The sequence below is a fragment of the Leuciscus leuciscus genome (assembly GCF_965113295.1).
Source record: "Leuciscus leuciscus genome assembly, chromosome: 7".
In the NCBI taxonomy this organism is placed as follows: domain Eukaryota; kingdom Metazoa; phylum Chordata; class Actinopteri; order Cypriniformes; family Leuciscidae; genus Leuciscus; species Leuciscus leuciscus.
This window is the reverse complement of record NC_138731.1, coordinates 35,399,650-35,412,808: the sequence shown is the minus strand read 5'-3', so window position 1 is coordinate 35,412,808 and position 13,159 is coordinate 35,399,650. Positions and strand designations below refer to the sequence as shown.

The 13,159-nt window shown below is 37.0% G+C and overlaps 2 protein-coding genes across 30 annotated transcripts in view; both read right to left on the bottom strand.

The window, feature by feature from the left end:
* Positions 1-9,150, bottom strand: part of clasp1a (cytoplasmic linker associated protein 1a) — a 66,358-nt gene extending 57,208 nt beyond the window's left edge. For all 29 annotated transcript variants that reach the window (XM_082176582.1, XM_082176607.1, XM_082176584.1 and 26 more), the window contains exons 1-2: positions 9,000-9,150; positions 6,732-7,289 (exon numbers count right to left, since the gene is read on the bottom strand). In XM_082176582.1, the coding sequence (XP_082032708.1) occupies positions 6,732-6,926 (195 nt within the window). In that variant the 5' untranslated portion in view covers positions 6,927-7,289; positions 9,000-9,150. The remainder of the gene's footprint in view (positions 1-6,731; positions 7,290-8,999) is intronic.
* A 995-nt stretch (positions 9,151-10,145) lies between these two features.
* On the bottom strand, positions 10,146-12,628 carry nifk (nucleolar protein interacting with the FHA domain of MKI67). Its single transcript, XM_082175973.1, has 6 exons — positions 12,418-12,628; positions 12,024-12,152; positions 11,598-11,706; positions 11,298-11,509; positions 11,152-11,211; positions 10,146-10,886 (listed from the first exon to the last, which is right to left on the bottom strand). Exons 1-6 carry the CDS (start codon positions 12,529-12,531, stop codon positions 10,695-10,697), a joined length of 816 nt encoding a protein of 271 aa, XP_082032099.1. The 5' UTR covers positions 12,532-12,628; the 3' UTR covers positions 10,146-10,694.
* Between the last annotated feature and the right edge of the window lie 531 nt (positions 12,629-13,159).

The following is a 13,159-nucleotide window of genomic DNA, read 5'->3' as shown; positions in this document are numbered from 1 at the left end:
GACTGCCAACTAAATCAGAGTCTCGTCTTCAGGAAGCTTTAGTAGCTAAGAGAGACGCGCTACAGCAGCCGCTCGCAGCATGCAGTCATTCCCCCACTGTACATCACACACACGCACGTACGTACGTACAAGCCATCACACTGCATAAGGGAGGAGGCTCACGCAACATGCAGGAACAACACAGCTCCGGCAGTGCTGGGGTGTTTAAAAAGAGAGGATGGAGTGATGGTGGAGTAAGGTGAGGAGACAGAGACTATGGGAGCTTGAATAATGCATACTGACAGAACAGGAAAAGCATGAAAAAAAGAGAGGGAAAAATCCATGAGAACAGGTCAAAGAGACGGTGAAGAGATGATCAGCCGATGGATGCACTGCTATTTAATTCAACTGAAATGTGGTTGAAGAGTATTGCTGATCTTCAATTCTAACTATTTACAAAAAAAGTAGCATTGTGCTTTTATTTTGTTTAGCATTCAAGAAATATGAGATTTTAATGACTGATCATGATGCCATTGCCAATAGCAATATATAAAGACCAGGGGTGCTGATGCTGAATAAGGTAGATTTAACAAGTTTACCCAAAAATGACATGAAGGTGAGTAAATGACAGCAAAGGGGATGTACACAAAACTGCTGAAATGAAATACACACTTACTGGTGTCAGTAAGATTCTTTAAAGTCTTTTTTGCTCACCAAGGCTGTAAAAACAGTAATATTGTGAAATATTAAAATAAATGTTTTTTTTAAATATACTTTAAAATGTAATCTGAATTTTTAGCAGTCATTAATCCAGTCTTCAGTGTCACATGACCCTTTAGAAATCAAGATCAAGAAACTATTTTTATTATCAATGTTGTGCTGCTTAATATTTTTGTGAAAACCGTGATCGTTTTTCAGGATTCTTTGATTAAAGTTCAAAAGAACAACAATCTTGCTGACCTTTGAATCAGAATGGTAGTGTATCGTACACAATAATTATTTCAAATTCAGTAACGATGTCGATAATCTCAAAATGGTAAAATATTATTGGCCTTGCCTTATATCAGACAATCACTATTTGTGAGTAAAATTTTTTTAAACTAAAAATCCAAACAAAAACATGCAAAAGGTGAAAATATTTGCATTCAAAAACATTTGAACTTTAAAATTTAATTGCTGTCCAGTGTCAGATTTTTCCTGAATTCATTCTTGCACATGCCGAAAGCATGATGACATAATGTGCAGGGTCCACCTACCAAATATAGGATGACTTCTCAACTCGACATTCCAGCGCATGCTGACTAAACAAACGTTACAAGAGGTTACGCGGCCTACTAAACCTTGAGCCTTGCTCAAATGACAACAGCAACATTCTCCACTACAGCGCTTCAAAACAAGGCATGATGCTGGTAAATGTTTAACTAACATGAACATGTTTTGAACCAATGCCATTGCCTGTCAGTTTACTACATGTCCTAATTTTAAAGAAATTTCCTCTTATTCATGTTTAAAGAAAACTATAAGTAAGCCAGTGGCAGGATGACTTCCTAAAAAGCTTAAACACTGATGAATTCAAAACCATTAGATTTGAGGTTTTGTTTGGTTTTGCTGCTTGTGGCACAAAAGTTACCTCCAACCCATTTTATTTCCATAATGTGACATTTCAGAATAAAAAGGGATATTGAATGAGAAAGAATGCAGGGTGGGACTTGACTTTATCTGTTGGTAATTGATTAGATCGGGAAAAGTGTTTTCTATTGTTTTCCTTTGGAATAATGTGTGCATCGTTCACAATAAGACCAAGGCAGCATTTCCCAAAAGCATCATAAGCATACGTCACTCATAGAAACTATTGGCACCATGGTCTCTTTGATCAACTCAGGCATGTGTATGAAGTAAATGTGGTCAATTTCCAATTGGATTAGTTCAATTTTATACCACAAAATTATTTTATCAAACTTAAAACTTAGATCTGTCGTAGTTTTACATGTAAATATAGAAAACACTAAACCGTTTACAAACCATCTGAAAGTGAATTAGCAATTAAGCCATGCAACAGCTGCTATTATATGCCAAAAAGCTTGTGTCCAGCCACGAGAATTTAGTTTTGGGGATATGGAGAACAGTTAAAAAGAACGTTTTTGTTGGATGCAAATTGCAAAATATAACACTTAACAATGGTTAAAGGGAGGTGCCGCACGTACACAACAGCTGATTTCTATGGAAGTCACATCTACACCCCACTGTTATAAAGTCAAGGGTGGTTGAAAGGTCTTACAGCAGCAGCATGACAAAAAAATGACAGTCTCTTGCCCTCCATTTTCCTCTCTCTCCCGAGTCGGCCACATCACACTGTAAGCTGCTTAAAGACAGTTTATTCTGCTGTTCTTAAGCAACTTGAGTGGTTTGCTGCAGACAAATTTGAAATTCATTTAGAGGACTGGTTGACAGATATCAGCTCTGCTCTGATTGTGTGGAACCATAGATGTGAGCCATTCAATTAAACTGAGAATGCCTGAATTTGAATTGAGTTTGAATAGATATAGGATATGTAATTCAAATGGAAATGTCTTTAATTTATATTGTTGTAATTTTAGTTTATCACCCCCCAAAAAAAATCACTGTTTTAGTAGAATTTACTCATCAACATGTCATACACATACACAGGGTGCCAATAATTCTAAACTGCCTTTAATTGCATTTGATCAATAACCAGTACAGAAAAACCAGCATAGAATTGAGGAATTATGCAATTGTTTTTACAAATATACTATTAGAACATTTGTATGGATTTAGCTCAATATATCATATAATCAACATTCAATTACCGGTATATTAATGAATGTTATATTACTATTAATAATATTAATTAATATATCATATTATTATTATATATTAATTAATTTATATTAATTAATCTGAAAAAAAAAATATGTTGCTATATGGCAAAATCAAAATCTGTTTTGATGACTGCATGTATGATATAATTCCACAAATTGTGTTAATGATTACATTTATTCTGGAATAAATTCTTCTTCCTGTCAATTCCGATTCTGTATGGCGTGTCAAATTCAATACAAATTCATAATGAACTCAAATTGAATTATTAAATGCTGAATTTTGTCCATCCCCATTACACCTCAGTAAATAATTAACTCACAAATGACAAAAATGAAAAAAAAAAAAAAAACTGGAAAGAGGCAGAAAGTCTGGGTTAAGATGAATAGACAATGAATAGCCTAGCTGATTTACAGGCAATATCTAGAGTCTTAGTGCTACATGTAGATCCTGCATGATAAGAAGCGTTGAGAGCGTTTTGTCCTTCACTGGTTAAACAGGTCTTTGGATTGAAAGTCTAGACTGCATTCACAATCATTTAAACATCATTGTGGTGCAAACATGTCAGTCCATGATTTGCTCTTTAATAAAGCACAAAAGGCTTTAATAATCAGTTTTAAGCTGTACAAAAACACCATTAGAACCACAAAAGCTTTTAATTCTGGTAAAACCTATCACGTAATGGGGTTATCAGAACAGTGAAGGAATGACCACAACCAAGAGAACAAAACCTTTTCAGTGTTTCCCACAGACTTACACTCTATTTGTGGTGGTACTTCCCTTGGACTAATTATAATTATTATATTATAATTATTATATTATAATCTATGTATTATACTATAATACAAAACACAAAAATATGCTCCAATACAAATATTTCAAATTGGGAAAAACTTAATTTAACATAATTAAACATCTCCCCCACACAACAGCCTTCCTATTTATGGCACATTTTGCACCCTTTGTTTGAACATGCTATTTTACGGGGCTTTCAGGAAAATATTCTAATGCGCTTTCATAAGGGAATCTCTCTCTTCATTATCGATCTCTTCCTGAGTCCCTCTCTATCTGTTTCAGCTGCCACATGCAGCACTGATTGAAGCCTGGAAAAATTGAATCAAATTAACTCGATAGCTAATCATACAGGTCGGACTGTTCAGCTGTTTTTGATACCGTTTGTGCCTCCTCAGGATGTGGCCTTTTTATTTTTGGAAAATATTTGTCAATATTCATCTTGATTGAAGGAGCAAACATTCAGCGCCAGAGTTGAAGTTAACATTACAGTCGATATCAGTTAGCCTAAGTACATCGACAACCCAACTGTATTCTAACATTAGCTTGTCCTTAGTTGCTAGGCCCCTTATACATGCTTGTAAATAACTTATTTGAGGAGATCTCTGCAATTGACAGCGTTGTGTTAAGAACATACATAGACTCTTATCAGGGTTAACTTTAAAGGGGTGGTTCGGATTAATCTCAACCTAGGGTCCTTTGCACTATGACCTCGAGCCAAACACCCCCCACAGAAGCTTTTTTTCCCTTGGCCGAACATTATTAAAGTTAAAGCTTATTTAGAGATATCAGCCGAATAAAAAGATAAAAGCCCGTAAAAGTCCTGGCAGAAAGCGATGCATTAGGATGTAGTGTAACGACGCCCAGTTCCAGGAATGCACTAATATTTTGTTGGTAGTACCAGTTTGCAACAATTATTAGTTAACACCAAGTTGTCAACACTTCAGAAAAAATAATAATTTGTCGTTACACTACATCCTTGCATTACTTTCTGCCAGGACTTTTACGGGCTTTTCCCAAATCACAGAAGTGAACTCGACGTCCGGTACCATCCGGTAGAAGTTTGGTACCATTCTGGGCATAATCAGTGGGGTAATTTATGAGATACAACCTTGGATCCATTAGAGCCTGCACTAAGCAATTCAGCTGATATCTCTAAATAAGCTCTAACTTTAATAATGTTCGACCAAGGGAAAAAAAGCTTCATGTTCATGATACTACTAACCTCCTGGTAACCTACTACTAAAGTCCTGGTAAACTCGGTCAGCCGTCTTCTCTGTCAGTAACATCTGTGACTGATGAAGTTTCCATGGGAATGCAAGTACACAGAGGAACACATTTTGAGATACACCCCCATGTTTTAATTTATTTGCTGTAATGTGAGAGAGAGGTGCTGAGCCAGTCAACACACTGCATGCAGCTTTACAATGAAGTACGAATTTTACCCATTTTAAATAGTAAAAAAAAAAGAAAAAAAGGAATAATCTATTTGTGATGGGCCGCTACAAATAAATCAACGTATGGGAAACACTGCTTTTCTATCATAGTCTACAAAGTCATCAACTAAAAAAAAAAGTTTAACACGCAACTTTTGGATGAGTCAGCTAATCAATTTTGTTTAACTAGGCTACAACCTAAAACATGATGAAGCCAAAGCTGTCAAGCATGCAAAGTAACAGAGTCAGCATTGCTTCAAAGACCAAACTGTCTTCTGATAAGGACACATCTCACATGAAGGGCCAACCTCACCCAAACCCTGCCCGAATACTTTCCACATTACTCTCAACATCAATTGCTGTCTCCGTCAAGGCTGGTGCTTGTGAATAAAATGCAACGTGAGCGAAATCATTTGTTCTCAGGCAGTTGCAACTGAATGGTTACTGACATCCCCAAAAAAATGGCATTGAAAGCATTACTAAGAAAGCTATTAGGGCTGGGCGATATATATCAAACAATCACAATATATTCACAATGATTTTGCTGACAATATAAATGAAGCAACATTGTGAATATTGCAATGATTTTATTGCGCTTTTTATTTGGCTATTATGTTACTATAACTAGTTGTTGTGCAATCCTTCTTTGTCTCTTTGACATGCATGATGTCACAGCATTGAAATTAATAGAAAAAGTAGCAGAGCTGCACTTCATGACGCGAACTGCTTGACATAATAATTGTTTCTCTATGTTTACAAGCTGCTCGAGGAAGTGACATCTAAGATAAACAGCCTCTGAACAATGTCAAAATAATATCTCACAATCAACAAAACCTACGCAAAACCAAAAAAACTGATGGGCGGCTCTGCCTCAGCTCTGCAATGCTATGAGGTCAAGGCGAAAGATTTGAAATACAAATCTCTCGTAGTTGCTTCTTGAAAGGATTTTTGGCATGATTCCCATGAAACACTTTGTCTCCATTAATTGCCAGTGTTAGAGTTTGATATTCTTGAAAATGAAACCAACCAGTAATTGAGTATAAGCCATCACATTTCACCCTACAGTCTTCTTAAATGTCTACTGTAGACAGCATTCAAATAAGACACCTATTGCATAAATAATCATGTATAAATATAATAATAACAACATTATGGTCAGCCTGAGTTCTGGTAACAAAAAAATTGTTTGCCTGCCACCTACACCTTTAACATCAAACCAAAAGGACTTTATTTTGCATTAGCTGTAACTACATGCAAAACATTTCACCAAGCTTATTCTGTGTTCAACAAAAGAAAGACATACAGGATTGGAACAACATGAGGGTGAGCAAATGATGACCGAATCTTCATTTCTGGGTGAACGAATGCTCAGTCATCTTCCAAAGACGTGGACACAAAGTGAAGTCTCTGTGTCTGATCTTGGAATATGTCAAAATGAAGGCCTGTAAATGTTCCAGTGACCTCAAAAGCCTGCCCTGTTTCGCTCAAGGGATCGATTCAACCCCTCAATTCTATGCCAGACAACTGCCTGAAGGAGTATTCAAAAAGAAAAGCCCTTGCTTTATAACCCATAATATTCAGCCCACTTGAAAAAAAATCACCCTGCACCATTTACAGTCTTAAAAAGTCCATCAAACCTGCAGAAAATTACAGTTAAGCATTTAAATGGAGAAAAATGCCTTTTACCTTAAAGTTGCTGGAGTTAACCCAAGATGTGGCGATACCGTCCACCATTTTATCCAGCGCAGTCTGGTCACTCTCCAGGTCGTGACACTTGTCTGAATCTGTGATGTAGTCGATGAGCTCCGGACCCATCTGCAACCTGCGGGCCACATCCTTCTGTAGCACCTGAGTCAGACAGTACTCCATATTGGGTTCCATGGCCTACGATGTCCTGCCACCACCCGTGTGGCAGTGGAGAGGAAAAACTTAAAAAAATGGCCTTTAGCGTGTGCAATCCAGGCAAAACAAGAGCACACGCTTTTTATATTTTTATATCCCGTGTTGATGAATCCTATGAGTGCCACAGGGTGGCAAGAAGCTGAGCGGTAGGGATGTCGACTCGGGAATTCAAACGATGCACCATATGTGACTAGACAACAGCTGATGAGGACTGCAAGTTCTCCTTTTTGTCCCTTTAGAAGGCAGCCAAACCACTAGCAGCGGCAGCGGCAGGAGTTGTGGTAACTAGAGCAGGAGAGAGAGGGTCCGGCGGAGCATTGCTTCATAATTCAGAGGTCCTCCCTGCTCAGGATGAGAAAAGAGAGCTATTAGTCGAGTACCACCTCTGGATATCAAATGCCAGTGCGGCAAGACCTGCATTTTTTGTCAGCTCAGCTCAGCAGCCACTTATGAGAAAAGCAGAAAAGCCCTTTGATGGTGGTGACATAACTCAAAGTCCGGCTTGCATTATCTTAACTATTTGTTTGCTGACCACCACGCATCAGCTGCACAGCTTTGTGGGATACAGCAAGAGAGGAATTCCACTTGGGTTAAAGGGATAGTTCGCCCCAAAATTCAAACCCATTTACTTAAACAAAAAGGACACATAACATTAAGTCCATACAATTTGAGTACTATATTCAGAGCCTTTTGAAGCCATACAATAGCTTATGCGAGTAAAGGTGAGGACATGTTAGCAAAATTTAGGACAAAAAATTGTCTAGTCATAGCGTATCAATGTATAAAGCACAGCTTACTGTGAGCTATACAGAAATCTGCTTAGGGAACTTTTTCGCCCTCACACAACAATCGCGCAGATTCCAATTGAAATTACTGGATTTCGTCTGTGAAATTTCACAGAACAACGGTAATAACATCAGTAATGCCATCACTAGGATACTGCATTGAGACAAAAATCTCCTAAGGCATCATGGGAATAATCTGGCTGCAATCACAGTTGGTCATCGCAAAGTGTATTACTCTGAGTAGATTACCTGATGCTCGCAGGAATCCAATTTTTCTGAAATACTTCATGAAATGAGCAAAAAAATTAAGCACAAACTAGTTCCTGCAGACCATCAAAACAAATATAAACCGATTTTTAAATTCAACTTTTTCACTCAAATTATTATGCAGACTGAATACAGAAAAATACAAAACAGATGATTTTGTATGTAGATTTTTATAACTGATTCACTAGTGGTCTAAGACATTTGGTTCGACAATCGTATGTGTGTGTTTTCTATCTTCACTGTCACAAGCAGATTTGTTTTTGCTTAGTTTACATTACAAGTCCGTGCCTGTACTTCAAACAGTATCTAAGCTACACAATGGTGGGAGGAGACCTAATTTTCCATTGATTAAAATCTGCACACAGGAGTTCATCTTTGAGTCATAGTGATGGCACCTTAATGTAAAACACACACACACACACACACACACACACACACACACACACACACACACACACACACTGCATAGTAATTAAATGATGTCGAGCATGATTTACCTATGCCTCCCTCAAACATACATCCCAGGCATTTGATTACATCAATACTCTCCAGTATTTGGTGAAAACGTGTTATAATTCAAAGCAAAATCACCTTGTGTATACAAAAGAACTGATATACTACACAAAGAAAAAAATAAAGTATCGTAGGCTCAAACAAAGTGAATGACAGATCATACATCAGCATCAATGTAATTGAAGCTCACATACTAGTATCTGTCATTCACCCTACATGAAGTCCAGGCTTTAAAATATCTTATTGTCTATTATATACGCTAACAATTCAAATACCATCACCCTTTTTATAAAATCTGAATCAGTATTTAATCATCAAGTGTTTTCAGATCATATCGGGATGATTTTGTTTCTTTTTCATTGATCATCTAGCCGGTTATGCTAGCTCTTACTAGCCGACCGAATAAATTGTAAAAACTCCGGCGATTTACACCAAGCCGGCACATGTACACGACAAGCTTGGTTGAAATAATAGGTTATTTACTCACTCTGCCGAATCTAGCGGTGGTTCCTGTGTGAAATGACACGGGTTGGTTTACTAAAGGTAAACGAGGCTTGTCTCTCTGTTGCTGGCTGCTCCTGTAGACTAGACAGACACAATGATGGAGCCGGAATGCGCATGCGCCACACACCTCTGTTCTACTATCGATTTAATGTACAATCCGCTTACAGCTTTGATACAAACGATGTACCATGACAAACATGTTTCTTTTTATGACTTTATGATTTTTCTAGCAAATGCTTCAAAAAGTCGGGCTGTGCCTTTGTCCCTTTGTTATGCATGTATGGGAGTCATTTCTCTAAAAGCACCTTTACCTTTGTAATTAGCGATTTTGGCTCTTATTTTTGAGTGTTTATCGACACAGTGACCAACATATATTTTGTTTACATCCGCATATTAGAAATCCTCTGGTTTCCTTCTGTCTCGCAGCCACATGGTCATTTTTCCTTGTGTAGTTAAAACAATGAACCTTTATGGCAGGCCAATTTAACATTGATTCCTCAAAAATATAGCATGCATTTGTTACTGATAGACTATGTATTTGTTAAATTCCTAGTAAGCATTCTAATAGCGACAAGCACCTTTCATTGTTTCCAACTAGTTAATAAAAATGTTTTGGGGAACTTTTTAATTAAACTTTTATTGAACTAATCTTTAATCATTGAGAGAGAGAGAGAGAGAGAGAGAGAGAGAGAGAGAGAGAGAGAGAGAGAGAGAGAGAGAGAGAGAGAGAGAGAGAGAGAGAGAGAGAGAGAGAGACAGACTCGATGGACCCCTTTCACAGACTGATGACGCATTTTAATGGTTATCAGCATCGTAAATCCCGCCGTTTTTACATTTTAATTTGTTTTTTTACATTTATAATTCTATACTATGTATATATGTATAGTAGAAAAAAATACAATTTAGCATTGTAATTTACCATTAACAAACTACAGAAGTACTTAAGACTATTTAATTAGATGCTAGTTGCTACTTTACAGTAATTGAATAAACAGTTTGTCTTTAACTAGATTAATAAATTAGTTACCATGTGTACTAGTAACACAAACATATTAGTACATTTAAAAAAAAACAATGTTAATACGGCTTGCCATAACATTAACCTAAAACAATGGAAACGACTTCTGGCTCCATCTAGTGGTTGTTCTGAGAAGAGCACTTTTTATTGATATCCGTTCTCCACAATACCACTTAACTTACATGTATAAGCACCTTCAGAGCAACGATTTACACACAAACCATTGTTTAGTAAAAATGGCTGTAAAAAGCATTAATGATATTTATTTGATACACCTTTAATGTTAAGCACATTTTAACAATTTTGCAAAGTTACATGTCTTAAGATAGTACTGGACAGTATACATCATACCAAAATTTGTCAGAAATAGAATGATATCCATCCTGCCATTTAATTTTCCAAGTAACACTACACATCTAGTGTGTGTATTGCACAATCAATCTGATTTTAGAAACCTCTGGGAGACCACACTGTCCCCATAAAGGTCACAGATACAACATCTGCATAAAACACCTAAAACCAACAGATTGTTAATGACCAGGATAATGTGTTTGGTCCTCTTCTTCTCCAGCCTTAGGGGAGGACTGAGAACTTATCACATATAAACGGCTCTGAAAGTGAGTCCAGTATCCCTTCTAAAAACAAGGATTGAAGTCTTTATTAAGCTGTTTGTTCCTCCTCAGTATCATCCTCTTCATCATCATCAGACTCTTCCTCGCTATGTTCCACATCCTTGCTGTCTTCTGGGGCTGTTTTGACTTTGATGATTATTTCGTCATCATCATCCTCATTCTCAACTCTGATCGACTTCCTCCTCTCCAAAACTGATGGGGTGCACACTGGAGTGACATCCTAAATGCAAATAAATAGTCTTTAAACGCTAACAGTGCAAGACTAGATATCTTTGACATTTTCTACAATAACTGTTGGCACATGGGTTTCATTGTGAGTCACACTGACTGACAATAAGCTTAAAATGTACCATTTTCTGTTGGCACAATTATCTTACTCCAGTCAATGGTTGCAACTGAGGTAATTTTCAGTATGTGCCAAGGCTATGCACAAAATCAGTACAGAAAACAAACCAAAAAATATATTTTAAAAGACTTGAGCGTACCTCACTGCATACTGAAACATCTGCTTCTGATTGAGACTTCTTTGCAGGAATCTGAGCTGCCTGAAAAAAACAACATGGTCACACTAAAACACAACAGAATAAAGCATCTAAAAAGTTCTGATCAAAAACAACAACATAGCACTTACAAATCCTGGGAAATCATAGTCAATGCCTTTTGCTGCCAGTCTCTTGCGTAGCTTAGACTCTTTACTTAAAAGCTTGGCACCAACTTTCTTCAGATCATCTTCCACGTGTTCTTTGTTGTACCGGGTAACTGCAGGCTGCTTTGGCTTCCTGAAGATCATCTTGGAGCCAACAAAGAGCTTTTCATGGACCTTCTCGGGTGGTATCACATGACCTGAACAGGACAAAACACAGTAATGTTTACACAACATACTATGTAAGAAAATATTCATGGAAAATCTTTCAAATCACTCTCAACTCACACTTTATGAGCCGTTCTCCCATAAGGTAGTTGTTCATGGTCTCAGCCACAATCTTAGCCACCTCATCACACTCAAACTCCACATATCCATATCCTTTGCTCCCTCCGGTCTATGAAAGATGACAATTTAATAATACTCAAGTTAAAATCTCAAGGCATTACTTGCTAGTTTGACTATTGTGTTTAAAGTGTTGGCACATGGGTTTCATTGCACAACAACATGGAGTTGGCAATAAGCTAAATGTACCAGATTACTGTCGGCACAGTTATCTTACCCAAAGCAACAAATGCCATGGGTAATTTTCATATTGTGCCATTATTTATTAATAATAATAATAAATAAAAGTATATAAGTTTTGTTAAATAGATTAATTAAATGTACAGAGAACGTGGATTGTAAAACACGTGAACTACAAGCACGTCATACCTTTTTACTCCTGGAAACTCTTAATCGCGAGACTTTCCCAAACTGCTCGAAGTAAGATTTCAACTGAGGCTCACACAATCCTCGAGGCAGATGACCAACATATATTACTCCTGGAGAAAGTGACTGACCCTGAGGGCGAAAATCATAATTAACATCACATTCAATGCAACATATTAAAATAGGCAAGTCAACGAAACACTTAAGCAAGTAAAACAAAATGTTAGCATAAGACTTTCAGTAAAATAATGTCATTAACGTTAGATCTATTAAGAGGATTCTTCTTTCCGAACCTAATTCTGGCTAATAAAGACGACTGATTCAGCTGTAATTATGCTTCAACATGAAGCTAAATGTTTGTACGGCTACACTCAAGCCACATGGTCAGGCATCGTACCTTTTGAGGACGTTTCTTCGCTTGCTGGACTTTCTTACGAAACTCTGCTTCTTCCTTTGGATTTAAAGCCAGCAGGGTTTTCGCCGGCTTCTCTGATGATTTGCCTTCTGTCATATTTAAATATAAAATTGGTGAAATAAATGCGTTTTGGACCCAGTATCGTACTACGTCTTCTAAACCACGCTGCTCTTCTTTCAGGAAACTGGCTGCTTCGTTCAGGAAACGTCACAATAAAAGTCCACTAAAATAAAAGTCCGCTACATCTAAAACGTTTTTTACTTATTTATTACTCTTCTTTCATTGTTCGTATGATATAGATTGATTATATATTTAGCTATTGTATAGTTATTGTGTTTTAATAAATATTATCATAATAACTAAATAATACTACTAACTTTTATTATACAGTTAGACTCTTGCTTTGACTCGAGTAAGTTGTATGCCAGCAGAGGTCGACAAAGTAGCTACACAACTTCCTTACTTGAGTGAAAGTACAGATACTGGTCAAATATTACTCCGTTACAAGTAAAAGTTGTATGAAGACTGATTTGTACTTAAGTAAAAGTACAGAAGTAGGCCTACTTGTTTTTAAAAGTAAAGTATCAAAAGTGAAAAGTAAATGTCAATGCATTGTTTTATTATTGTTGCACTGTTGTATGTAATACTACCAGCACGTACACCAACGTCACCGGCTCGGACACTAACGTCTCTGGTACGTCTCCAGCACGGACACCAATGTCTC